Source organism: Ictalurus punctatus, chromosome 7 (genome assembly GCF_001660625.3).
Source record: "Ictalurus punctatus breed USDA103 chromosome 7, Coco_2.0, whole genome shotgun sequence".
Classification (NCBI taxonomy): Eukaryota; Metazoa; Chordata; class Actinopteri; order Siluriformes; family Ictaluridae; genus Ictalurus; species Ictalurus punctatus.
The window spans coordinates 30541302-30569296 of record NC_030422.2 but is presented as its reverse complement, the minus strand read 5'-3'; the positions used below and the strand labels follow the sequence as shown (position 1 = coordinate 30569296).

Sequence of the window (27995 nt, the reverse complement as noted above, 5' to 3'; positions counted from 1 at the left end):
TCATAAAAATACAGCCTGCATTTTTATGATGTTATTATATTGTAGCTATAATGACTTATTAGTAATACATATTCATTTCTATGTCCAATAAGTGAATTATTTTATATTGTTGATAGATGTGTTGTGCTGCACTATAAATACTTATTGTGAGTTATAATACAAATAATAACCTCTATAAGTGCATCATTGATGGCTTTAAATAAAGTGAAAGTATAGGATGCAGTTTCCATAATGCAGATGTTAAGAATTAAAATTGTTTATTTGTAAATGCAAGTACTAGACAATAATGGTTTTAATAAAGTAATGAAAAAACCGAAATCATATTAATATCAACAGTTGCTAAGTTGTTTTTTAATGTTACATACTAGCAAATCATTGTAAAATGAGTTTTTGAAGTATAATGTCAAATCTGAATATGGATTTCCATACATATGGCTGAGGAGCTAGAGCGTTTAACAAGTCAAACTTTCTAGTCAAATACATACTTAAAGTTCTTTAATTGTTCTGTCTGAAAAAATGGAAAACTACTAAAACTACATGAATATATTTTGTGTAAGAGACACCAAAAGCAAAGCACTAATACATTTGTAAGTATTTCATCAATATATATCAACAAATCCCAGATAAACATCCTTAAATTATTATTCATTCCAATAAAGATTACACTGATTATTTCACACTATGCACATGTGAGAAGAGAAATTGTGTTTAAATGACAGAGAGAGAGAGAGAGAGAGAGAGAGAGAGAGAGAGAGAGATTGCAGACTGAGGAGTTCTGTAGAGTATCACAGAGTATCACTAGTTGGTGATCTGCAGGTTTCTCACATTTGCCGAGTCCTGATTCAGTGATAAGAGAAAAGAGTATGAGGGAGAGTTGTCATAAATTCTAGTGTTAAACATATTTTCCTATATAATAAATCTGAATATGTTTTATTAATATGTAAATAACTCTGTAACCCACATCATGAGATAATATTACGAATATGGAAAATTGTAGGTAGTGTGTGTGTGTGTGTGTGTGTGTGTGTGTGTGTGTGTGTGTGTGTGTGTGTATACATGCTTTCTGCTAAAACCTGCTCTTGAGCTGCTACCATTCCAGCTGTGTCTCCATCAGCTTCATCTGAATGTGATTCTATATTTGATTGGTTAATTAAATAAGACTGATGATTTTGATGATGATCAAGACATTGAGATGGAGTCCAATTTTATGGTTTTTAACTGTCATGTGCGTTTTAATAGAAATTTTTATAGATTTATAATAGAGATTCTTAGAATGCTACAATGGAAATGTAAAATGTTACAGTCACACATTTCAACAAACATATTACAATGCAGGTCAAGTATACTGAAGATGTTTAGGAGAGAAAGAGAGAGAGAGAGAGAGAGAGAGAGAGAGAGAGAGAGAGAGAGAGACTTACATTGAAAATCTTGCTTTCGGCGTTCCATAACCATACGGTTTACTACAGAAACACAAACAATGCAATAACACTGTAATAACAAAGCAATGAACCTTGATTACATTTTAAAAGAAAAAACTTTATTGACATTTAAAACCCAATGCCAAAAAAGTGTGAGTGCTGTGTAAAATGTAAATAAGTGTAAATAAAAACATAATGCAATGATTTGCACATCTCATAAAACCCATATGTTACTCACAATAGAACACATAAAACATGTCAAATATTTAAATTGAGTAAAGGTACCATTTTAAGAAAAAAATAAGGTCATTTAGAATTTGATGGCCACAACACGTCTCAAAAAAGTTCGGATGGGGGCAACAAAACCCAGGAAAAGTAACTGTTACTGGGGAAAAAAGGGTTACTATTCAGTTTTTATTTACATTTTACACAGCCTCCCAACTTTTTTGGAATTGGGGTTGTACTACAAAAGCAGTCGAGCAGCCAAATCAGGAGAGAGAGAGAGAGAGAGAGAGAGAGAGAGAGAGAGAGAGAGAGAGAGAGAGAGAGAGTGAGTGTCTGTGTGTGTGAGAGAGAGAGAAAGAGTGTGTGTGTGTGTGTAAATGCATCATTGATGGCTTTAAATAAAGTGAAAGCATAGGATGCAGTTTCCATAATGCAGATATTAAGAATTCCTTTAAAATTGTTTCTTTGTAAATGCAAGTACTGGACAATAATCTTTTAAATAAAGTAATAATAATTTTAAAAAAAAAAACAGAAATCATATTAATGCAAACAGTTGCTAAGTTGTTTTTTAATGTTACATACTAGCAAAACATTGTAAAATGAGTTTTTGAAGTATAATGTCAAATCCGAATATGGATTTCCATACATATGGCTGAGGAGCTAGAGCATTTAACAAGTCAAACTTTCTAGTCAAACACATACTTAAAGTTCTTTAATTGTTCTGTCTGAAAAAATGAAAAACTACTAGAGAGAGAGAGAGAGAGGGAGAGAGTGAGAGAGAGAGAGAGAGAGAGAGAGAGAGAGAGAGAGAGAGAGACTTACATTGCTGGTGATGGGACTTCCAGGCCTGCACTACAAATACACAAATAAATGTAGTTAAATTTGTACAACAGTACTGTGTGATTTCATATGTTGCTGTGGTCAGAATATGGTGTGATGGAGTGGGAACTGGAATTTGGTATTGGTCTGTATATCACAAAGTTGAGTAGGTATGAGTTGCTAATTTGTCCCCTAGCACATTGGTGTTGGACCTCTCCACAGGTAGGTTGGGGGTACCACTGAACTACCTAATATTGTTATAGACCATAGTAAAGCTACAGTGAGTTTTTAATGATTGTTTGTTGCATTGGATTTTAAATATTTGTTACTCTTCATTTGCAATAAATATGAACTTGTTTCAAATTCACATTTCCACTTGTCTTCTTTCTTTCATTCCAGTCACTTACCAAAGTTGCAGGAATTAACACTGTTAGTGCAGAATGGGTCACATTGGGACTGGACTTTGGTGATACTCCCGATGTTGATTCAGAACAATATTGGGTGATGGCAGGTGTTTGCTGGTGGCTTTTAACAGTAGCTTTATGTTTTTCTGACTTCCTATGCAACTCCAAGGCCTTTATACCCAAAGTTCCTAATTTGAAAGTTTTCTTGCACAATGCAGCGGGCTTTAAATTTGTAATTTTCAACATGCTTCACCCAAGCACAAATACACTGTTCTCGAGCCAGATCTTGTTGAACTTGCCCTTACCCATATTAGATGGAAGTAATTTTAACGGAAACAATTTTAAATGATTACTTCTAGAAGTAGCCATTTTTTTATGTGAGGCAGCGCCCCGTTAGCCCACACACCACATCATGACACACCGGGCATGCGCCGATAAATTCTGACCAGGCTGCACAGTTTGCATGAATTGTTATTGGTCCCATTTTGTAACAGCGTAAACAGTACAAATTTTTCCCCAAAAAAACTTTTAGAACTTATAAAAGTTTAGAACTTTATAAAATTAACGTTAACTTCATAAACCAAACACTTTTTAAGACCTGTAAAAAATATGTATTTAAGTATTTAAGACATTTTACATATTTGAGACATTTAAAGGCATTTTAAGGCCTAAAATTCGGAGTATTAGATTTTAGACTTTTTAAGGACAAACGTTCCCAATATTTCACAAACTTTGCAGCAATTTTATTAAGAGACACAGTTATATTTTGTGCAAGTGCCATTCTGATGTGTTTAAATGTTTATTAAATATTGATGGATTTTTCATTTTTATTTTCACGAATGTCTAACAAACTGTATTTTAAGACAATTTAACATTACAGCTTACCTCCACTTGATATCTTCTCAAACTCAGCATTATAGCACTTTTCAACGTTCTCTCTCAGCTGAGACACAGATGTTATTACATCCTGAAAAGTTAGAGTAGAGCTGAACTTGATGGTGGGTAAGTTTGAAGATCCAGTTGGGGTTGCGACAGACTGAAAACTCTACAAAAAACAAAGGGAACCAGAAACTGGGTGAATTTGGTTAAGATAACAGACACGTCACACAGAATACTGCTTCTAAACTGTGATAGAGAGAGTAGGTAGTTCTGTATTAAAATAAAAATAGATAATAAGAAACAGCATGCCATTACATACTTGACCCTAGACAGAACTGGAAAAAAGTTTCATTGCAACAGCCAGTTTTGTGCTGTATCCAGAGTTCACCTCAGAGGTAACTTTGAACTTTGAACACAGCACTCAGACAGGTGTACACGATTTGTCCGTTTGGCAGGGAGCAGACTTTCGCAAAAACAGAGCGTGTGATGCTGACCATGGACTTATATATTGTTGCTGAATATATGGCTCAATACCTTGTATTTCCTCATTTGTAAGTCGCTTTGGATAAAAGCGTCTTCTAAATGAATAAACGTAAATGTAAATGTCAATGGAGTAACAGTATGAGGTCCAGCACCAGTCTGACTGTCTGATATAACCGCAATACTTTCCCCATAGATTCATGAATTGTACCATAAGCCCACTCAGAATCTATGGAATGACATTCTACTGCAAAATTATATCATTATTATGGCATTATATCATTTAACTAAGCATATAGTCTGCATTTGTCACAAATTATCATCGGGACTGAAATTTAGATGGATGAAATTATGAACATCTCTTACTGGGTATGTTTTTAGGAGAGAAATTAACAAACCATTGTCAATGATTTTATTAATATGATGAATCAAATTATCAAATGAACAGCATGGTGTAATAACACATGCCTTGCACACATGATGTCATATAACAGCAAATCAATGACTACATTTCCCATCCTGCACTGCAAACATGGCCGCCATTGACTGCAATTCCCAGAACATTCATTCATTGTAATGACGGACACCTGCATCCAATCTCACGCACAATCACACCACAGTTTAAAAGGACTTTCTAGGCATTCACGCTTTGCGAAGAATTAGTGTTGTCACAGTACCAAGCGTTTATACCCTGGTCCTTGGTTTGTTTCATGTTTCTTGATCTTGTTCTTGTTTCTCATCTTGATTCTTGCCTTGCCTAGTTTATGCCTGTTGGTAGATCGCCTGACCCATTGCCTGTTTTTTTGACCCCGCTATTGTCTCATGATTTGGATTTGTCTGCCTGCCTCTCTTTAATAAAAGTCTTTAACTGCACTCGTTACTTGTTACTTGTAACTGCACTAACCTTCATTAAAAGGATAACATGACTCATTATAATTTCATGACCTTGATTTAGCATCACATGGCCACATTAACTTATTTGCACAAATAAACTTGTGGAACACAATATAAGAAATAAATAGCTTTTTGTGTCCTGTCCAGTCACTTATTGCAACTCCCAGTAGGTGACAGTGTTTTACACTCGTGACCAAACTATGAGTCATCCAGAAAATCAACTTAAGGACCTTCATAATCTGACTTTGTATTAGAAAATCATTCCTAGCATAAATATTGACACAACCTTTTAATTTAAGTTGTTAAATATGAATATGGCCCCTCATGGTCTGGTTGTAGTGATCTATGTATTAGTGCTGGAATCCTGAAACATTGTCTTAGATGAAATTTCATTGTAAAATTGGACTAACATGCCCAAATTCTGAAGAGCTGCACTGATCTGAATATTCTTCTGATTTTCACAGTGCTGTTACCTGGAGGAACCGGACAGGATCCTCTGTGTGTGAAAGCTCCTCTATTTCAGCATCTCTCCTCTTCAGCTTTGCAATCTCCTTCTCCAGTTGCTTCATGACCTTTTCAGCTCGACTCACTGCAGCTTCCTCCTGAGCTCTGATCAGCGCTGTCAGTTCAGAGCATCTTCTCTCAATAGATTTGATCAGCTCTGTAAAGATCCTCTCGGTTTCCTGCACTGCTGTTTGTGCAGAGCGCTGTTAGGAGACACAGGGAGAGGATGTTTCTAAATCAGCTATTTTACAGGAACTCCACTCAGGGAGACAGTGAATACATGGCAACACATGAGTCTAATGCTGCTTTCAACTAGAGGTCATAACTTGTTCTCTACTTCTCAACATCCACCAGAAAAGGTCAAAAAAAAAAATGCCCCCTCGACTCGAAATCCCTGCTCATGAACTTGGGGTAGTCTATTCAACTATCAGTTCCTCGGAGTTCAAGGTGTTACACCAAATCAACATGGCTGTGCACAGCATCAGAAGTAAACAAAGTAACACCATTTACCTTTAAAAGTGTTAACTTTAGATCAATCATCATGAACACATGGAAGCATGATTCTGAGCTCTGACTTACCACTTACGAGGTAAGAAAATGCAGCATATTCGATCCTGAAACAGCTGTTTCAGCTTCAAACTCACCTTGTGAGTCTCCATAGCTTTTATTAGTTCCTGAAGCTCCTTCTCTCTCTCCTGGATTCTCTGCTTGGAGTTTCCCTGCATCTCCAACAACTGCTTCTAAACAGTAACACAGCACATAATTCACCCTCAGTGTGTTAAAGGAATTAAATGAGAAATTCTATAAATTGCATAATAAAATTTCACTGGAATCATATTGAAGCAATATTACTCAAGCTAAATGAATTTAAAAATAAACATTATAATAAGGAAAGGCTTATTCCTATCCTTTACTAGTTGTAGAAGATGGCTGTAAGATACTATTACCTGTTTGTCAGCTCGTCCTGCTGCAACTGATACTGTATCATGTCCTTTATGTTTATGTAACATACACAAAGCACAGATACACTGCTGATCAGTGTGACAGTAAACCTCCAGCAGTTTGTCATGCTGAGAGCAGATCTGCTCCTGGAGTCGTCTGGAGGCTTCCACCAGCTTGTGCTTCTTAAAGGCAGGAGATTCATAGTGAGGCTGGAGGTGAGTTTCACAGAAAGAGGCCAGACACACCAGACAGGACTTGATGGCTTTGGATTTTCTCCCAGTGCAGGAACCACACTCCACATCTTCAGGTCCAGCTGAACAGTAAGCAGGACGTGTAGCTTGGAGTCCCGTCTTCTTCAGTGTCTCCACTACTTCAGCCAGAAAAGTGTTTTTACCCACAACAGGTCTTGGAGTGAAGGTTTCTTTACACTGAGGACAGCTATAGACTCCCTTCTGATCCTCCTGATCCCAGCAGCCATTAATACACACCATACAGAAAGTGTGTCCACAGAGAAGACCCACTGGATCCTTGAGTATATCCAGACAGATTGGACAGCTGAACTGGTCCTGAAGTCCTAAAATATTCGCTTCTGCCATTTTACTGAAAAATAAACTCACACAGTCACTTACAGCAGCTTCCTGGTTCAGTCTGTAAAAGCTGTGTGGAGAACAGGTGTGTCTGAATGTCACCTGACTTTTACTGATAAGAAAAAACAATAAAACAGAGATCTGTATAGTATCAGCCAATCTGTAAGCACACAGACCAAACAGCAGTGGGTGGATCACTTTGACTTTCTTTTCTGTTGAAGCAGCATCAATGCAGGATGCAGAGTAAGAAAGTTGTTAACATTGTTCAATGATTCCCTTCTGTCAAAAGCAGGCTGATTTTAGATTTTAAAGAGAAATTCTGAAGAATTTGTCTTCTAAACTTATTTGTGTTTTGTTTTCACTTAATAGGACGTTTTAATGTGATGATGTGCTGTCCCCTTCTGGACAATAAAAGCATTCACTTGTGTCATTTTAAATAAATAAAAATAAATAAACACGACAATAAATTTTAGTATACTAATACTAGTATACTAATACTATATTTGTAGGCAAATAATTTTTTAAGAAAATAACACGACAGTTAATTAGAAAATTTCAAATCCATTTATGGAACAGCCACTACTTAAACCAACTCAGCCTGTGCTTTGGCGATGCCATTCATTTGACTTTCCTGTAAGGGTAGTCATTTAAGTTAAGCAGTAAGAAATAAAGGTCTGCTACATCTAGTGTATGTGTTATTATAAGTGAGATTATTATTATTGTATTTGGTGGTGGGGGATTTACACAGTTGCGCAGCAGGTAGCTTCACAGCTAAAGTCTCCCTGGTTCGATCCTTGGGTCTGTGTGGAGTTTTTGTGCAGCATTAAATAAACTATATGGCCAAAAGTATGTGGACACCTGACCATCACATACTTCCCCAAGCTGTTGCCACAAAGATGGAAGCACAGTTTTATGGGATGACTTTAGCCTATTCAGATTGGATTAGTTTATCCTATGATGTCTCCTCAAGTGATAAAACTGTATATCCTGAGACTGTATATCCAGACAGGACTTAAATGATCAGATGAGGGCTGAGTTTGACAAATAAATAAATAAATAAACAAATAAATAAATAAAAACAGTAGAAAATTTGGCCTTTAATTTTCTTAGAAGAGGACGTTAAAGCACTGACATGGCCGATCTGGACAGTGATAAAGTCACAGAGGACCACCTGTTTTAATTCTGAATGGGAATAAGGCTTTTGTATGCTGTAGCATTAGAATTTCCCTTCACCATACCCAAGAGACCTAAACCTGTTCCACAGCACGACAACGCCCCTGTGCACAAAGCAAGCGCCATGAAGACATGGCGTGTTAAGATTGGATTACAAGAACTCAAGTGTCCTGCACAGAGACCTGACCTCAACCCCTTACTGAACACCTTTTAGGATAATCTGGAGCAGCATTTTCCAACTTTTTTTCAGTCACGGCACCCTTTGAAAATTTAAAAAAAAAAAAAATTGTGGCACCCTACACGAACACTAATGCTAGACAGCGTTAAGCTTGGTTTATACTCCCTGCATCCGCAGTAGCGTGAGGGAGCGCACAGCAAAATGACGTCATCGCGGTCGCGCGTGTTGAGTCCGGGTGGCCTCATTCCACGTGGCGGTTTGCACGGCATTTTTTTGTAATTTGCCACACGGTGCCAGATCCGGAAATGAATAACAACTGTACAGGCTTCTCTATGATCCATCCATGCAGGACCACCGAGATACAGGCACAAAATTCACGGAAAGGTTTTTAAAAATAGTGATTTGGATTTGCTTTGTACATACTGTTGAAAGAATAAAACCAAAGCTGAAAGATTTTTTGGGAATGCACCATGTTTTCATTCATCAGTATCTTCACAAATAAACACAGTCACTACACTACACCTTCAGACAGTGATTAAACTAATTCTTTTTGAATAACTCTCTTTTATCTCTATAAATAAAGAGACGTTTACACTGATGGGTGAACATAATCACCTGATTTTTGTAAATGAGAGAAATGACATTTGCAGGAAGCTCCCACTTTCTGCTGATGTCTACAGTAACTGCTAGCATTTACCAAATGAGCCTACAATAAATAATAAGTCTATTTAATGAAAGTAAAGGTCCATGTTTAATAAAAACTGTAATGAAATTAATAAAATAAAAAAATGAGGTTGTTCAGTTTAGTTTTATACATGTTCTCATATTTATAGCTATATTTTGTTGTCATGTGACAAGTGATAATCTCAAGGTTTACTGGGTTTTATATGATTCTTAGCTCTTTTTCTCATTCTGTGGGTTTTAGTGAAGTTTACTGAAAACAAACATCAACAACAACAACAACAAACACAACAATTCCTACTCAGCATTCAGCAACTTCACGAGAGACGCCATGTTTGTAAGCGTTGCTATGGTTGTTCCGAAAAACTACTTCTTCTCTCAGCTACTTCCTGATGGTTTATAGGACGGTTACTCAGAGTCGCCCCCTTTCGTTTAAAAGAATATTACACCGGCGAGCGCGTCGAGTATAAACGCATCGTCCGTTTGTGAAGGTGCGCGCGCTGTCAGTGGAGGCTCGCGCTGCGGAGACGGGCGGAAGTATAAACAAGGCTTTAGCTCCATGAGGATGAAGTTGATGGTCCAGAAGCATCTGGAACTTTTCTTTTGCACTACACACACTAATTATTAGGATTAAACACTCGGGAACTAATCTGGAGCGAGATGTTCACCAAGCACGTGTAAGTGTTACGATCACAAATTTGTATCCAACACAGCACTGTGTACTTGAGTATCTTCACTGCTGGTGTGAAGGGGTTAAGGAGGCAGGCGTGCTCAACAACACCCCCCCCTACGTCACGGCGTTGCTCTATTCTGATTGGCTGACAGGCTGTACACAGACAGTCAGCTGAAACTCAACGCTGCTAACGCTAACGCTAAGGCTAAGTTCCTCTCTGTAACAGCCCCGGTGTAACACTGTAACATTCACATTTCAACGCGAAAGCAGTGTGGAATCGCAGGGCTCCGGTGTTTCCGTGGTAACTTTTGTAACTCGTCACTTCCGGAGACGCGTAACAATGTTGCTCCGCACTTTTGGCCGATAATGAAGAGGCTGAAGGCTGCAGTGTTCTGCCTGAGCGTCGTGCTGCTGTGTTACTGGTGAGTCCAACACTCATGTCTATTATTATACTGTAGACTTTTAATGTCTTTAGAGCTTTAGAGGAAACCATACAGAGGAACTTCCTCTCTCTGACATCTGCTAGCATAGCATGTGCCCTAATGGTGCAGCTAGGAAGTCTGGAGATGGGTATTATTATTATTATTATTAGTAGTAGTAGTAGTAGTAGTATTATTATTATTATTATTATTATTATTAAGTCTTCATGTTTATTAGCTACACCAGTGTGTTTCATTAAATATCATCACTCAGGAATGGAGCTTTAGGCAGCATAGCTGTCTAATAAGTTGGCTAGAAGTCTTTCTACATTTGCCTGTTGATATATTATTCATTTTGGTAGTTATGTGTTTAGATAATGTTGATATCTCTCTCTCTCTCTCTCTCTCTCTCTCTCTCTCTCTCTCTCTCTCTCTCTCACACACACACACACACTCACACACACACACACACACACTGTTGTGCTGTAAGAGACAGAGGCAGCTGAAATCATGATATGATTGAAATCATTAGCCCAAAGTGTAAAGGTGTCTACGTTGTTTGTGTGTGTGTATAATATATGTGTATGAGAGAAAGAGAGAGTTGTGCTCACAAGTTTGCACCCCCCTTGCAGAATCTTCTAAATCGTAATACTGTTAAGAAAATAACAAGGATGATAAAAATCCCATGTTGTTGGTTATTTAGTCCCGTCATGAATAATCTATTTCACGTAACCGATGTTTACATATAGTCCACAAGACAAGATAATAGCTGAATGTACACAAACGAACCTGTTCAAAAGTTCACACGCGCTCGATTCTTAATCCCGTGTGTCGTCACCTGGATGATCCACGACACGATGTGTTTGTGTTGTGAGAGTCGTTCGTGAGTCCCTTGTTTGTCCTGAGCAGTTAAACTGCCCACCGTTCTTCAGAGAAATCCTCCAGGTCCTGCACATTCTTTACTTTTACAAGATCTGCATATTCGAGCCCTTTCTGACAGTGTTTATATGATGCTGGAACCATCTTCTCACACTGAGGACGACTGAGGGACTCGTACACGACTATTACACAAGGTGCAAATATTCACTGATGTTCAAGAAGGTAACACTATACATTAAGAGCCAGGGGGGTGTAAACTTTTGAACAGGATTAATTAATTTTTTTATTTATTGTAACGATGGAGTTATAAAGCTCAGAAAATGTGTGATGATGTCATATAGTTCTGTATATGTAACTGAGCTATACAGGTATCTCTTGTGTGTTACTGACGGAGTATAAAGTCATCGTTTGACCCGCACGAGTTCTGCTGAAACCAAACCATTATCTAATCTAAACCTGTTCATTTATAGCTAGTCAGAAGGTCGTATTGTGTATTTTCTCTCTGCTGTATCGTACTCGCTTCTCCCTATGCTCATTTCCCATGTTTTTACATGCCTTGTTTTAACCCCCGCATGCGTCGAGTAGCGCTCTGTTCCATCTCTTGTACAGTTATGTCACTCCTAATCGACTAGATTTCACATAACTGACCTGCGAGAATTCATTTCTCTCAGATTACAGAGCGTACGTATTAATTTGAGCTGATATTACATGGTTTATGGCACAGCACAGGCCAACGTTACAAGGGTCAGTCATTAGCACACACGTGTTTGGGTGACGCTTCGTGTTACAACAACTTGGACTTACACGCCTGTCTTACGCAATAGCCTTAAAATAAATTGTGGAAAAGCAGGTGATTTTGGGAGGAATGTAGCTTCAGGATTTAGCAGTGTGAGTGTGTGTGTGTTGGGGAGAGTAATTTAGACTGCACTGTTGTGAGACACATCTCGAGTTCTGCTTGAGGCTGAACTGTCTTCACTGATTGATAGTGCTTGCTTGCCTTCACGTTGCATCATTGAAAGAGTCGTCCAGAATAAAGATACTGATTATAAGAAAGCTGTGTGTCGTGTTCAGAGCTCGTTGTATCTGATAGAGTTCTCCTCATTTGCAAATAGTATGGAAATAAGAAGCCCGAAAAATCTGCCGTGTCTTACAGTGTTGGTGTTCGCGATCGCATTTTTATGTTCTGCAACCGTCAGTGAGTGAAGCCCTGTAAACTGATCAGAGTGCAGTAAGGGGTGGGTGAAACAGCCACAATTTTATATCCGGGTATTATCCACAGCTTGGAAATTAGTGTTTTGTATATTTGTGCGTTTATTCGTTTATGTATTAGAGCTTATTCATTGATGTGGTTGTTAAGGGATTAGTATTTATTTAGGTTTGTTTATTTATTTATTCATGCATGTAGTAGTGCATGTGTATGTTATAGTTATTCATTCATTAATGTATTAGTGTTTACTTATTTATATACAGTGGGGGGGGAATAAATATTGGACGCGTCAACATATTTTTTCAGTAAATATATTTATAATGAGGTTATTCACATGAAATTTTCACCAGACATCAGTATTAACTCAAGAAATCCGCAAACAAAGAATGGACAACTTTAAGGTCCATAAATAAAGTTGTGTGTAATAAAGTGGAATGACACGGGGAAAAAAAAGTGTTGAACACGCTAAGAAAAAGCAGTTCTCCAAGGCAAGGAATCAGCTGAAATCTGTAAGTAATTACACCCCCTATCTGTGCAAGTTAATATCAGCTGGGTTAGTAAATTGATGGTCTATAAAAAGGCTTTTCGTTACCAAGGGGTCACACAAGAAACATCTCATGATGGGTAAAAGCAAAGATCTCTCCTAAGACCTTTGGAACCTTATTGTTGAGAAACATATTGATGGAATCGGATACAGACGTATTTCAAAACTTATGAATCTTCCAGTAAGCACCGTTGGGGCCATCTCTCAATTGGTTTCAGAGAAAATGAAATCAAGGTGTTAGAATGGCCCAGTCAGTCACCTGACTCGAATCCAGTTGAACAAGATTTAAAGACAACATGTTTAGAAGAACGGACCAAAACCACACCTGAATACTGCGGCCCATTCATTTCTTCATACAGGAAGTGTCTTGAAGCGTCATTACAAACAAAGACTTCTCCACTAAGTATTAAATACATTTCAGTCAGCGTGTTCAATACTTTTTTCCCGTGTCATTCCTCTTTATTACACATAACTGCATTTATGCACTTTAATGTTGTGAATTCTTTATATTTGTGGATTTCTTGAGTTAATTCTGATGTCTGGTGAAAATTTCATGTGAATAACCTCACTGGAAATATATTTACTGAAAAATGTTGATGAGTTCAATACTTATTTCCCCCACTGTATATAAATGTAGGGATCCGTGTTTATTAATTCATTCACGCATTAGAGTTTGGTTATTCATCTATACAATCATATTTTTATGTAATGATTTAGAGATTAGTGCTCATTCATTCATTCATGTCTCTTTTAGTGTTTATTAATTTCTGTTTATTTATTTAAGGACTCTCTGTTAATTTATTTGCGACTGAAAATGCTTCGCGTGCTGAAGTGCTGCGTAAGTGTGAGTGTTATAGTGATTCGTATTGATCACGTCTGCTGCTCTGAAGAGCAGAAGCAGTGTGTTTTCCTCATCCAGTCTGAAACAAGTAACAATTTAAGGCAGACATGTCTGTTACCCTTGTAGTTGTGCTCAAGCCGTGATGCTTTGAATGATACTGAAAAAATCTCTAGCTATTATTTTAGTGCTATGCTGTAGCCAAAATAAACATGAGGTCCTGTTCACAGGCATCCTGTTCATCATGGCTACTGTTCAGAGCAGGATCAGCTCGACCTACAGGATCAGCCGCAGACCGAATCGGACGTCCCCAATCAGCAGGACGAGTCCGGAGAACAGAGGAAATGACGAGGTACGCTCTTTTCCTAAAATAGTAGGTTTAATCATGTTAGGTTTACACGAGTTTATTTGAAAGTGTTACAAAGCTTCACACCAGAGTTAATTGCGACTCTCCTTCTGGTTTTAACATTAATCTGTGTCTGGGAAGGAAATATCTATTTCTATATTCCTGTACTGTGAAAATCATGATTTTAGTTCCTCTTGGCTCTCTGGCTGTGTAGATTGGTATTTGGGGTACATGGGGGTAATTTTCCCATTTCCTTTTTTCAGAAGTGGCATGAAAAGAGTTAACATGGAGCATGACTGACCTTTAAGCTCAGGTCGTGAGCTCATAAAACAGACTCGTAGTCTAGTATGCACATTATTAGAGCAGAGCTAGATCTGGCTTTTGATTCCCAGATAATTTATTGAAATCAGACTTTTTTTTTTTTTTTTTACACCGTAAGGGCTTTCCACATCGGAGACTACAGTCTTTTGTCCCCCATTCACTTTCAATAACAGGGAGGTATGTAAGGCCACTCAGGTGCAGCAGCAGGTGGTGCAGCAAACAGGCAGGATCCCGAGAGACTTTTTTACTCGTGTCTTTGAGACAGAGTGCTTCTGAGTGCTTTGCTAGTAAACATGCTTTCTATAGAAGCAGACAAGTAGTATATAATACCGTTCATCTTTCAAAGGTAATGATTAAATCACCATTAATCATGTAACGCAGCTCTCTGACAATTTTACGATGGTATGATCCAAGAGGCGCAGCTTGTGTTTGCACGTGTTGTAATATGTAAAACACTGAAATGTATTAATGCATGTTGACTGTGGAAATGTCTTGACTGAATACTTTGCATTCACGTGCTTTAACGTTTTATGACGTAGTTGTTACATCATTAGTAAAGCGAATTAAAATAGTCACATTATACTTACTATACGCTTCTTAAACATGGTAAATGTAGAACTGGTCAGGTTAAAAATGTGTTATATAAGTGCACTTATATAGTGCTTTTTTAACCTTAGGACTTCTACAAAGTGCCTTACACTGTCTCATTCTCACACACACACACACACACACACACACACACACACACACACACACACACACACACACACACCAATGGTAGCAGAGCTGTCATGCAAGGTGCTAGCTTGCCATCAGGAGCAACTTGGGGTTCAGTGTCTTACCCAGGAACACTTCGGCATGTGGAGTCACGTGGGCCGGGGATCGAGCTGCCAAACATACGATTTGTGAACAACTCGCTGTACCACCTGATCCACAACCGCCCCACGAACAAACATGCAGTTACAGCTTTACCTCTGACTGTTAGAAAGCACTGACACTGGAGACTCCTTCCTTAAATGTTAACTAAGCATCTGTCTTTGCAGAAAACCTGACTTTAACAAATATACATGTTAGATGGAGCATCCACACTCTCTGTACAAATCTGTTGTATTAATGCTGTGGTGTGGTTGTTAAACAGGATCTGCTTCAAGACCCTCCTGCCTCTGACACTGTAGAGCATCAAACACAGACCGACACGACAGACGAGCCACAGACTCAGGAAACCACACTGCAAGACCGTATCGATAAGGTACTCCCACACTCGGTTTTACATTTACATACGTTTTTAAATTTCTTCGCTCCAAACAGAAAGTCACAATATTTTCTTCTGTAAACCACATCTAGTTTTCCTGTAACAACACGTTTCATGTGTATTTCATGTATAAATCTGATCTTCAGGATTTTCAGGTGGACAAGGCCCCAGCGGAGGTGGCGGTTGCCGAGTATGATCCAGAGTCTTCCATTACCCCCGAGGATGACGCTGGTCCTCAGAACACGCACGTCTCATCTCTTCATTCTGCATCTGAAACTCAATCTGAGACTGTTCATGTCTCTGAGGACCTGTCCTCCACTGCTACTGTCTCACCTGGACCATGTGCATGCAGGTCAGAGGCTTGTAACAGCAGTGCTTAACTTTACCATGAAGTACCAAGAACATCTTTCTTGTCTGATTTTACATTTGAAGGACAAAGCTTTTGTTATCTGTTCTTTCACTTGAGAAGGAGCTGACAATCAGTAGACTAAATTTCTCGAATGTAGAACGTTTATTGTAATATTCGGTGTCCGTTCATCTTCAGTAAGCGGTGTTTAATGGTCAGGGTCCAAGTGAATGCATACGCATTATGGCATTTGATAGACGCCCTTATCTGCTATGAACATTTGTCTCATTTAATGGCCTTGCTCAAGGGCCCAGCAAAGGCAGTTTGGTGGTACTGGGATTCGAACTCTCGATTGGTAGTCCAACGTCTTAACAACTGAGCTATAACTGCCCTGTACACACACACACACACACACACACTCATACGGTCTGCGTGGAGTGTTGCATGTTCTCCCACCTCAATGTGGGTTTCCTCCAAGTTCTCCCAAAAACTGTTGTCTGGATTGGCTACACTAAATCGCCCCTTGGTGTGCAGGGGTGTAACCCGAGCTCGGAACCAAACCGGGGATCCTGGAGCCGTGAGGTGTGTGTGGTGACCTTTACTCAGCGTATTTCAGCAGATTCATTAAAATATCTCCTGAGACAAGAAACACTGGTCTTCTGGGTGCCCCAGGTTCTGAAGGAAGATATAATGAGGAACACTAACATTCAGACAATCAGGAGGAGGCTCTTCTACACGTTTGTCAGTTACAGTATACAGTATTGTCAGTCAATTCAGAATGCTCCGCCTCTTATACCAGCTTTCAGTTGTTTTATCCTAAGCACCGCATGCATTTGTTTTGGAGGCGTGTCCATGGAGAGAAGACTGAAGGGTGGGGCTGTATTATTTTTGTTTATTTGTTTGTTTGTTTTGGTTTTTTGTGATTCAAAACAGATCACAGTTTTCCCTCACGTTCAGCTGTGTTTTCTTTCTCTTCAGTGCTAGTGATGACTCCTGCTCTTCCCCTCCCGTCAGTCCTGTCTCCTCTAGCGCTGCCTGTGATGCAGGAGAAAACCCTTCGTATGATGCAGACCTCAGGTGCGATACCGTACATCGAGCACAACTCATTACCCAGTTATTAAGTTCTCCATAAGCCGAAAACCCAAACATGTGCAGTGTTCTGAGCCAACACAATTAGACTTTGGGTTATGTAGGTTTATGCAGGTCTTGTGAAAGAGCAATGGGTTGCACCGTCTGTCTGTAATGGGTTTATTGGTGATTAAACCAAGTGGGCTTGTAAATTTTATTGCACAATATATCCTCACCATTTAATCCTCTACAACCGGGTCTCATTAATCAATCTTTTAATAAAAGCTGTGTGTAAATGTTTTCACAGGCCAAGACAAGCAAAAATATCCAGCCAGATTTACCTGATTTTCACTGATTTTTCTTCGTTCTTGCGTTAATATTTTGATAGACGCCAATCAGCTGTGAAATTCCTAGCTCATTCACGACACAACTGATTTGCTGTTAGTGACGCTCATAAAAGGCAAAGCTTAGAGAAAGCTGAAAATGAACAAGCAATGATTAAACAGTGAAAGAACGCCTCCAAAGCGTAGTCTAAATCTTCCAGTAGTGCAGCGCATCCGTTACCACAGACACACACTAATTCTTCCTCCTTCTACAGGGTGCTGTTACTAACTGAATGGCTAATCACGTGTGTTGTAATTTATAGATTTGTTATCAAATCGCTTTCTGTCAAGTCATTAATATGGTATGAATATATATTACGCATATATATCTCAGTCATAACCAGTTATAGGATTTGAAGGCAATCATTCGAGGTTCACATGAAGTGAGCGTCTTTATTTGCATAAGTTACACAAACTCAGGAAGATAGGATGCGAATGAATTTTTGTTTTGTTTTTCAAACTAACCGGATTTTCATGAATGCCCCAGTTCTTGTGGAAATTCTCTCGTAAACGAATTACAAAGGAATTCATTCATGAACGAGGCCTATTGAAAGACATTTGAATAAGCAGCTCAAGCAAAATGGCGACCTAAGTGTCGTCATCGGAATGTTCTCGTCTACCGCGCAGCACAATTTTGCGTAAAGAAAGTGGTTGAGATTTTAACAGGTACATTTAATTTGTTGGAAATATTTGTTTAACCAGGACCTTGTTTTCTTTTCTCTCCATGTGTTTTAATAGTCTTCCCTCGGTTTTGGAGAACAGCAGCACACCTGGAACAGGAAAGAGTACGAAGGCGAGTTTAAGCAGGGCGACTCAGGGAACCAATGCCTCCAGCATGCTGAAAGAACAGGTCAGGGTTATGAGGAACATGTGAAATTTTTTTATAGATACGGGGGTTTATTCCAAAAATGCATAAAGTTGCCTAAAACGCCTGTAAAAGCCACACTACAAGATCATCCCAGCTTGCATTCTTGTAAACATTTGTGTCAAACTACCTCCATTCTTCTTTTTAGAGGTAGAAGCACGATAATAATAAAATATGTTCATATTTTTCCAAGTGCATTTCTTGTTAAATAGCTGTAACTGCTGTTTAACACACTGATTTTGGTTTATAATGTCAGTCCTGTCGTTTTCAGTGCAGTGTAGATAAACAAGCCTTCTCTGTTGCACTGTTCACCAGAATGTTCCAGTATCAACAGAAGCGGATCCGTCTCTTCCCAGCAAAGACCCAGAAGACATTCCTACTTTTGACGAATGGAAGAAGATAATGATGGAAGTGGAGAATGAAAAAAGTAAGACGCAGTGAGCGTAACCGTCTTGTCATGGATTTGCTGCGCGTCACTGATAAGATTATCTGATCAATTTCTTAGAAATCCATCCTGTTGAATCAAAGAATCACTGATGTTTTGTCTTTTACCTCGACTCCACCAGGTCAAACCACTCACACTTCCTGTAACGGGGGATCTAGTGTTGTTAAGAAAGTGCAGAAAACCACAAACTACGCCTCCGTGGAATGTGGCGCTAAGATCCTGGCTTCTAATCCTGAAGCAAAGGTACCCAAACCAGCTTAGGGTATTTGCATGAGTGTTGTTTTGCACTGAATGGCAATGACTTCAAGTAAAATAACTTCAAGGTTCCGGTGCCTGCGCTGTATTCGATCCATTTCCACCCTCATGATGCATGAGCTACATGTTGAACCATTTCAAGCTTTTAAACCTGGTTCTCAGCACAAATTAGTTTAGATCCAACACCAAAATATTAGAAAAAAATTAGCAAAATTTGTGCCACAACCATGAATCAAGAAGAAAACAAGAAATAAAAATGTTTTTTTCCTCTTATACCACAGCAGCTGGCAACAGTTACGATTTTGAATTGACTAATGAATGCACCTTGTACGTTTTATCCATTTAAAGTTACGTTTAATGTTGTGAAACAAAGGAACAAAGTTCGTTCCTGTTATCACGTACGTTATAGCAGTCGTACCCTCCCTTCACCAGCCTCTGTTTTTCTTTTGTACTGGAAAACAGCTTCACCTCTGACCATTACGTAATGCTGACACCGGTGACTCGTCAATGAAGTCGTCCTGTTAGCGAATCTATTCAAATAAACGCGTGATTTCCCTTTCAGCTGGCGCTACTTTCCACGTTGCTTTTAGAGAAAATGAATCCCGATCATAATCAGGCATTTAGCAGCATAAAAATGTCATCATTCATTACGCACTCTGTTGCCAGCTGATGTGGTATAAGAGGAATAAAACACTTGAGCGTATGAAAATAATCACCCATGGGCAGCCATATTAAATCAGCCTCATCACACTGCGCAGTTGATGATTAAAGTGGAAGCCAAAGGAACATCTGCTGGTTCGCTAAACCAGTAACGGCTCCATATTGGTGTAAAGTGAGCAGTTAAATTTGATGGATATACATGGCGGACATTACTAAACAGTACAGGCATGAAGTTTCCGCACAGCAATCTCTTATCTCAGCAATGCATTTTGGAAATTCTGGGGCGAGAATGATACTTATTGCCATGTGTGTTCCTTTTATTAGAGCACTTCTGCCATCCTGATGGAGAATGTAGATGTTTACATGCTGAACCCCTGCAGCAATAAGATATGGTAAGCCAAGTCCAACGTTCACTGTATGAGCTGCTTATGAAGGACGCTGTGTATAAATATAAGGAGCACGCTCATCCATTTATTACGGGTGGAAGTCCCCAAGACGCTGATCTAGAAACAAAATCAGCAGACATGGCAATAAAGTTTATAATACAGGTTAAAGACAAGCACTTGGCATACTTCAACTTATCGCTCACTCTGATATTTCCTCTCGTTTTCTTTTTCTCCTCCTCACCTCTATATCACACCTCTCTAACTCAATCTCACCCAACAACATTATCCACCTTTTTCTTCAAGTTCACCCATTCTGTTCCTCTGTGTGCACCTCCAGGTTTGTCATTGAGTTGTGTCAGCCCATTCAGGTGAAGCAGCTGGACATTGCCAATTTCGAGCTCTTCTCCTCGACCCCCAAAGACTTTCTAGTCTCAGTCAGTGACAGGTCAGAACATGAGAACATTTAGTTTGGTTTGTTAGATGTTTGTGACATGCTGAGAATGTTTTTGCTTAAGTTCTCGCTAGACTCTGTCATGCCTCTGACCTTCGGGGTACGAGGTCGTATGTGTGTGTGTGTGTATGTACAGTATCTCACAAGTACACCCCTCGCATTTTTGTAAATATTTCATTATATCTTTTCATGTGACGACCCTGAAGAAATGACACTTTGCTACAATGTAAAGTAGCGAGTGTACAGCTTGTGTAACGGTGTAAATTTGCTGTCCCCTCAAAATAACTCAACACACAGCCATTAATGTCTAAACCACTGGCAACAAAAGTGAGTACACCCCTAAGTGAAAATGTCCAAATTGGCCCAAAGTGTCAATATTTTGTGTGGCCACCATTATTTTCCAGCACTGCCTTAACCCTCTTGGGCATGGAGTTCACCAGAGCTTCACAGATTGCCACTGGAGTCTTCTTCCACTCCTCCATGACGACATCACGGAGCTGGTGGATGTTAGAGACCTTGTGCTCCTCCACCTTCCATTTGAGGATGCCCCACAGATGCTCAATAGGGTTTAGTCCATCACCTTCACCCTCAGCTTCTTTAACAAGGCAGTAGTCGTCTTGGAGGTGTGTTTGGGGTCGTTATCATGCTGACCACAGGACATGGTTCCAGTAATCCATGTCCTTAGTCTGCTCGTCTTCAGCAAACTGTTTGCGGGCTTTCTTGTGCATCATCTTTAGAAGTGGCTTCCTTCTGGGACGACAGCCATGCAGACCAATTTCGATGCAGTGTGCGGCGTATGGTCTGAGCACTGACAGGCTGACCCCCGACCCCTTCAACCTCTGCAGCAATGCTGGCAGCATTCATACGTCTATTTCCCAAACACAACTTCTGGATATTACGCTGAGCACGTGCACTCAACTTCTTTGGTCGACCATGGCGAGGCCTGCTGTTTACATTGTAGCAAAGTGTCATTTCTTCAGTGATGTCACATGAAAAGATATAATCAAATATTTACAAAAATGTGAGGGGTGTACTCACTTTGTGAGATACTGTATGTGTGTGTGTGTGTGTGTGTGTGTGTGTGTGTGTGTGTATGTGTGTATATATATATATATATATATATATATATATATATATATATATATATATATATATATATATATATATGTATATATATTACAGATGCTATTCTCAACATGGTGAACAACATTGCTGCTAATGTGTTGGGTGGAAATCCAGAAGATGGTAATTCTACACACACACACAATCCTGCAGCTACACATGTTTGAACAATGATGTACACTGGGGGTATCCGATTTTATCTGCAGAGGGCTCGTGTGGCTGCAAATAATATTATAAGCACAAGTACAATGAAATTAAGATTTCTCCTATTTTTTTGGAAGGGTACGCTAGGTAACAAACAAAATAATATCTACTGTCAAGCATTTCTTCATGTAAGATGAGAATAAGTCTACCCAAAGTGTAAAGTAAGAGCTGTACATGTTAGTACTTTGAAGACCAAGCTCCATTAGTGGAATCAAGTGTGGCTCCAGCTTGGTTGGGGGAAAAAACCCTGCAAGCACACCAGCCCTTTGCAGATAATATTTAACACTATAAATGTACAGGTTGGACAATGAACAAACACTTTTAGAAGGAATTTGGTAGTTAGTCGGCTTAATTATTCCATTGTGTTCAACAGGCAATTATTCTTCCCTGCATTTAAATGCGACTGAGACATCAGGAACTCCAGTTCAGACAGCCTCTCCAACCTCATCCAAGATTACGTGAGTACCTGAGAAGATTTGTTTAAAACATTTTACAATTCCAGTTAGCAGTAGAAATACTGGACACAAATTAACCAGATTTTATAGTCAGTAGTACTACCCAAAGTTGTAGTGCTTATTGAATTCGTTGGTAATGAGAACAAAAGTCCGGGTAGTGTTAGCAGTATGCAAGAGACGGTCTCATTCCTTTCAGTTTTTGCCAGCTTTCATTTGTTGTTGAGTGACACGTTCCTTTATTTTCCTTCTATTGTGTAATTCAGGATGGAGAGTTTGGAATCGGACCAGCAGGAACTGAAAAAACTCACAGAGACCCCCTCAATGACACAAGGTAGAGATGCAGGTCCGACAGCTCCTTTACCCACTGCCCCACTCTCAGAGACTGCAACACCGTCAGCTCCAGAGTCCGTCGGGACCACAACAAACAAAGAAGATCAGATCGTTACTTTGCTGCCTGAGGATGAGGTGGATGAGCCAGACAAGTCCTCCAGCTCTCTATACCACAGGACACCGAGAAGGAGCGGGTGAAGGCTCCACAGGAGCAGCAGTACTCAGGAGTGAAGGAGAGTTGGGAGCACACTCCTGACTCCAGTTCTTGTGTTGTGTCGCTTAAAGAGTACCTCTTGCAGAGCTGCATTCCCCTTCAGAAGAAGACAGAAAAGAAATCTCAAGAATCACATTCTCAACCGAGCACTTTCCACAAAACGGAAACCTCAGTCTCAGTCATGATCTCATCATCACTGATGCAAGTGCTCCACACCCAGACTGTGGAGACAACCTTTCCAGTGGAAGCTTCTGTGGTTGTTCCATCTCTTACTGAGAGTGAACATGTGCTTGAAGCTGGATCTGTGGATCTTGCACCAAGTCTTACTTGAGCTCTGGTGACACTTACATGCTCTGACACTCTTGCCTCTACAGCCACTCATATTGTGGATTTTTTGGACCCTTCGGCTGTTGAGAGTTCTGATTTGAAGCTTAATGAGAAGAGCAGAGATAAACCAGTGGAGGACAAACGCACTTCCATTCTCTCCAGTAACTTGGATCTGACATCCACTCCAGTTTTAACCACTAAAAGTGATGAGATGGATCAAGTCCAGTTGTCTGTATCTGCAGTAGAGAAATCTACCACTGAAAAGAACACCTTGACTCCTAGTTTGATGACCAGCACCATGGATCAGGCGACATTTACCCCTCTGTCAACTTCCACAGATCAGTCCTTTGTCCAACCAACCATAAGCAAAAGTGTAACTCCTTCTGTATCAATAACAGCTGCTCCTCTAACAGAACCCTTAGAGGTGGTATCAGTTGTAGCAGAACCTAAAAGTGAAGATCTGCTCGATGAAGCTTCCCTTGGAGGCCACAGTGTCAACACTCAATCCGAAACCTCTACTAATGGCCAATCGGTGCAACCATCGTCCTCTGACTACTACGCCGAAATCCCCAGCTCCACCGATGCACCGATCCCTGGCTCCAGCCAGAAGGAGTCAGTCTTCATGAGGCTAAACAACCGGATCAAAGCCCTGGAGGTGAACATGTCACTCAGTGGCCGTTACCTGGAACAGCTCAGTCAGAGGTGATTACTGCTCTTACTGACCATTCTTACCGTGATTTCAATGACAAACCTTATTAACATCATTTATTATTAGATATTTTCTCCCAAAGCCCAAGCTCTCGCCATGACATACTCATGAGCTGAGCAAGGAAATTCGATATATGGATGGCTCCTTCAGTTTTGCTTTGAATCCTACTTGCTTGTTTGTTCTGGCTCATACTTTTGTTTTTTCATAGATATCGAAAGCAGATGGAGGAGATGCAGAAGGCTTTCAACAAAACCATCATTAAACTCCAGAACACGTCAAGGATGGCTGAAGAACAGGTCAGCAAAATTAATAACTTCATCTCGCTGATCTTTTCCTCTGTAATGTATTGAGTGGTGGTAGGTTATGGAATGAGATATACGGAATATACACTAGAGGGCATGTTGTTGTCATAGGAAAATTATTAATGATGGGGTGGTATGATGTGGCCCAACAAAAAGCTGGAGTTTACCATGGAGTTCCCATCCAAAGTTGATTATTTTCCAATGACCGCACAATATTCCTTGTTAGTCAGTTGTTTCAACACCAAAATGTCGCTGGACTGAAACCAAGCCCTGATGTATTTTAAGATCACTGTTGAGACTGATATGGAATGAATATTGCACTCTGAATCCGTGGTCCTAGGAAGGAACAACAATTCATCAATTGCAACAACGACTAATTACTGCCTTCGAGCACCTGCATAATTACTTGCAGCCAAAAACCAATAAAACCTTTCAGCTTGTACATAATTAGTTGTTTTATTTGTGCTTTATAATACTGGAAGATAGTAAAAGTCCAGCCACTATTTCCCTGCTATTTCTTAGAAAACTGAGCCATCTTATTTATGTAATGGTTTGGCTCTTAAGCCAGGAAAAACATGGACCGGTCCTTAAAAAGGTTCAAGGTTGCATCCTGAATCTGCAACCTATTTTTCATCAGACAATTTCTGGTCCTGAGTTGTGTTAAAGTTTCAGTAGACTTTACTGGGATGCCAGAACAGCATGTTATTAATCTGATCTTTTCTTTTCTGCCTGTAGGATCAGAAACAGACCGAGTCTATACAGGTGCTGCAGAGGCAGCTGGAGAACGTGACTCAGCTCGTCCTTAACCTGTCACTGCAAGTGAGCCAGCTACAGAGAGAGGTATCGACCCACTGCCCTGACCAAAACCACTGTATATGTGCATGTGTTTGAACAGTATAGGCTACATGTTATGTTGATCAGTAAACTAATGCTGCTGTGTTGTGCAGGTCTCTGACAGGCACAGCTACCTGCTGCTGTGTGTGGTCCTCGGTTTGCTCATCTGCATCGTCATCTGTGTTAATTACTGTCGCATGTCGGCTGAGAATCTCTCGACAGAACCTGACCTATACGTACCAAACTCCTACAGCTACTGCTGCCCTGACAGGTGAGCCTCGGTACTCACACAGATTTACTCATGTCATTTTAGATGCGTTTTATTTGTGTCTAATCCAGACAATCCTGATGATTTTCAGAGATTCCCCTGATGAGGACGTGAACCCAAAGCGGAGAGCATCTTATCCATTTGCACAGTCATCCCTGCAAATCGCAACCACTGAAGGTAGAACTGCGATACACTTTCAAGCAAGATTTTACATTACATTTATATGTATTCATTTAGCAGACGCTTTTATCCACAGCGACTTACAAATGAGAAAATACAAGCAAAGCGATAGCAAAGATTGCATTATGAATGCCGGGGGGGTTTTTGCTGTGATTCTACAGTAAACAGGGGTGCCCATGAGCGACAGATTTCATGTCCAAAGCCGCTTTTCCACCGAAATTACCTGGAACAATCAATACCAGGAGATTTTTATTTTTTTTAAGGGACCATTTGGCTCCTCCAGACCTTTGTTGTCTGAATTTCCATGATGGTCTAAAGTACCGTGAAGATTATGCTACAGTCAAACTGATTACTGGCACAATGTAAAAAAACCACACGTAGCAGTTTGCAGCAACCGAACTGGTGGTTTGGGGAAGTGGTAGCTCAGCGGTTAGTACGTTGGACTTCTGATCAAAAGGTCATGAGAGTGAATCCCAGCACTGCCAAGCTGCCACTGCTAGGCCCTTGAGCAAGGCCCTTAACGCTCAACTGCTCAGTTGTATAAAGAAAATGAGATCATTGTAAGTCGCTCTGGAGAAGGGCGTTTGCCAAATGCCAGAAATGGTTTAGTGGTTAGGATGCTTGGTTTGTGAAAAATCTAATTTTGCCCCCTGACACTCATGGGCACATGGACCACGTTGTCATTTATTTCCTGGACCTGATCATGCAGCCTCAGGGGACTTGATTATTTATTTATTGAAATTGGTCGTTCCTTCATTACACGTTCTTGTCGGTAACCTTTCACGTTTTTTACAGGTCCAAGTGAAGCATATAATGTAGAAACTCTGAGGAATTCAACCGGGAGTAAAAGGGTATTCAGGCTTTTTTTAATTTATTTTTAATCATTAATTAGTACTCAAATAGAACAAACCTCATACGTACATCAGGGTAATTATTTATGTCCTGTTGAAAGTTCTGTGAACCATTTTGATTGGATACAACAATTTTTCAAATGAACGACTGCTCTGTCTCTCCTTCCAGAAAAAGCGTTGTAAAATGAAATCCGGCAGAAAGCCAGAGACGATAACTCCCACGCTACTCTCCACCCTTTCAGTCCCCAATGGAGGATTGCGGTGTAATGACCACCGTCCTCACAATCTGGACTTAAAGCTGCCTCCTCGTAGCCTCGTCCCTCCTCCCTTCCCCTTCAGAGACTCCTCGTCAGAGGGAAGCTCCAAAGACTCCTCCCAGTCAGACGAGCCTTCATTCTGCGGTATCGCCTCCTGCAGCCGCCTCTGTGATCCTCTGCCTGCTGCAAAGAGCTGCTCCAAAATGAGGAACCGCTTGAAAAAGAGGAGCACCGTACTCAAGCAGCTTCTTCAGCCTGTGCAGTGTAACGGCCCGCCGGTCGCGGCTAAGTTCTCCCTGCGTGGCTTAATCACAGGCTCCACAGAGCTGAACACGAACAGGCCAGGAGTCCCATTGCTTCCTAAAAAGAACAGTTATAACTGACAATGCTAACGATGCTGATCTCTATAGCCACTGCTGATTGGTAGCTACTAGGTAAGCTACACTGGTAGCTTTAACTCCTGTGGTAATGTGGTTATTATGTGGATGTAGGAAATATGCCCACAAGGTTTTGGACATTGGGACAATCATCGATCATCATCTGCCTAGCAGACTGGATTCAGTCAAAGTCAAAATCACGACTAAAACATGATTTAAAATGTCTGAATACGCTGCTGTTTTTAGAGGGAAGAATCATTTGCACAGTTTTTAAATTGGTAAGGCTTGCTTATGCTTTACATTGTTTTTTAGACTTTGAGTTAAAAATTTTGTGTGACTCGGTCAAATGCAGATTATTTGTTAATTGCAAAATGATGCTATTTTTATAAAAATGAATCAGAAATCATGTTTTTCACCCTGAGTCATTGCTTATTATTCTATTTGTTATTGGTAGACTGGGCTATATTAAACTGGAACACGGGAAAAATCAGACTTCCCATTCCCACGCACACCTATCATTGCTCTTAATCAGTTTTTAACACCAACTACACTGTAGTATTTAAAGGAGATCTATTATGACCCTTTTTACAAGATGTAATATAAGTCTCAGGTTTCCCCAGAATGTGTCTGTGACGTTTCAGCTCAAAATACAAAAATACCCCATGGGTCATTTATTATACCATGATGAAAATGCCCCTTTTTGGGTGGAAGCAAAAAAACACTTTTTGTGTGTGTCTCTTTAAATGCAAATGAGCTGCTGCTCCCCGTCCCCTTTCCAGAAAAGGGCTGTGCCATTACAGCTCGTACTTCGGATACTACGGCAACAACAAATCAGGAGAACCCATATGACTGAGTCGGGTTCTGATGAAGGAGAGACTCCGGCAGAAGAAATAACTGTACACTTACAATGCTTATGAAGCTGAGACATTCTTCTCATCACTGTAGCTGCTCCAGATCAGAGAACATGGCAGACTGTGTGCAGCACACTCAGGGGAGGAGCTATGCTAATGGAGCAGAGTCCGTCACCTGTCGTGGGCGGGGCC

The 27995-nt window shown here is 40.1% G+C and overlaps 2 protein-coding genes across 2 annotated transcripts; one reads left to right on the top strand and one right to left on the bottom strand.

The window, feature by feature from the left end:
* Positions 1 to 240: 240 nt before the first annotated feature.
* Positions 241 to 7183, bottom strand: LOC108268247 (E3 ubiquitin/ISG15 ligase TRIM25-like). The gene is made up of 7 exons (XM_053681664.1): positions 6571 to 7183; positions 6268 to 6363; positions 5593 to 5826; positions 3752 to 3911; positions 2466 to 2495; positions 1419 to 1460; positions 241 to 837 (listed from the first exon to the last, which is right to left on the bottom strand). Coding segments are annotated over exons 1-7 (1155 nt in total). The 5' UTR covers positions 7162 to 7183; the 3' UTR covers positions 241 to 835.
* A 2856-nt stretch (positions 7184 to 10039) lies between these two features.
* Positions 10040 to 27428, top strand: LOC108261287 (SUN domain-containing ossification factor-like). The gene is made up of 19 exons (XM_053681846.1): positions 10040 to 10279; positions 13975 to 14096; positions 15550 to 15660; positions 15810 to 16015; positions 16967 to 17086; positions 18199 to 18310; positions 18641 to 18752; positions 18892 to 19013; positions 20010 to 20077; positions 20409 to 20516; positions 22567 to 22827; positions 22919 to 23052; positions 23180 to 23876; positions 24092 to 24179; positions 24921 to 25025; positions 25133 to 25290; positions 25379 to 25464; positions 26263 to 26318; positions 26488 to 27428. The coding sequence occupies exons 2-19, from the start codon at positions 13989 to 13991 to the stop codon at positions 26956 to 26958; spliced, it is 3123 nt and encodes a 1040-aa protein (XP_053537821.1). The 5' UTR covers positions 10040 to 10279; positions 13975 to 13988; the 3' UTR covers positions 26959 to 27428.
* Positions 27429 to 27995: the final 567 nt, after the last annotated feature.

Coding starts and splice junctions, on each gene's coding strand:
- LOC108261287 (XM_053681846.1), top strand. CDS start 13,989: ATGGCTACTGTTCAGAGCAGGATCAGCTCGACCTACAGGATCAGCCGC. Junction 20,517..22,566: donor CTAGTCTCAGTCAGTGACAG/GTCAGAACATGA, acceptor TGTGTAATTCAG/GATGGAGAGTTTGGAATCGG. Junction 22,828..22,918: donor AGGACACCGAGAAGGAGCGG/GTGAAGGCTCCA, acceptor TGTCGCTTAAAG/AGTACCTCTTGCAGAGCTGC.
- LOC108268247 (XM_053681664.1), bottom strand. CDS start 7,161: ATGGCAGAAGCGAATATTTTAGGACTTCAGGACCAGTTCAGCTGTCCA. Junction 5,827..6,267: donor AAGCTATGGAGACTCACAAG/GTGAGTTTGAAG, acceptor GTCTCCTAACAG/CGCTCTGCACAAACAGCAGT. Junction 2,496..3,751: donor TGAGAAGATATCAAGTGGAG/GTAAGCTGTAAT, acceptor GTGTATTTGTAG/TGCAGGCCTGGAAGTCCCAT.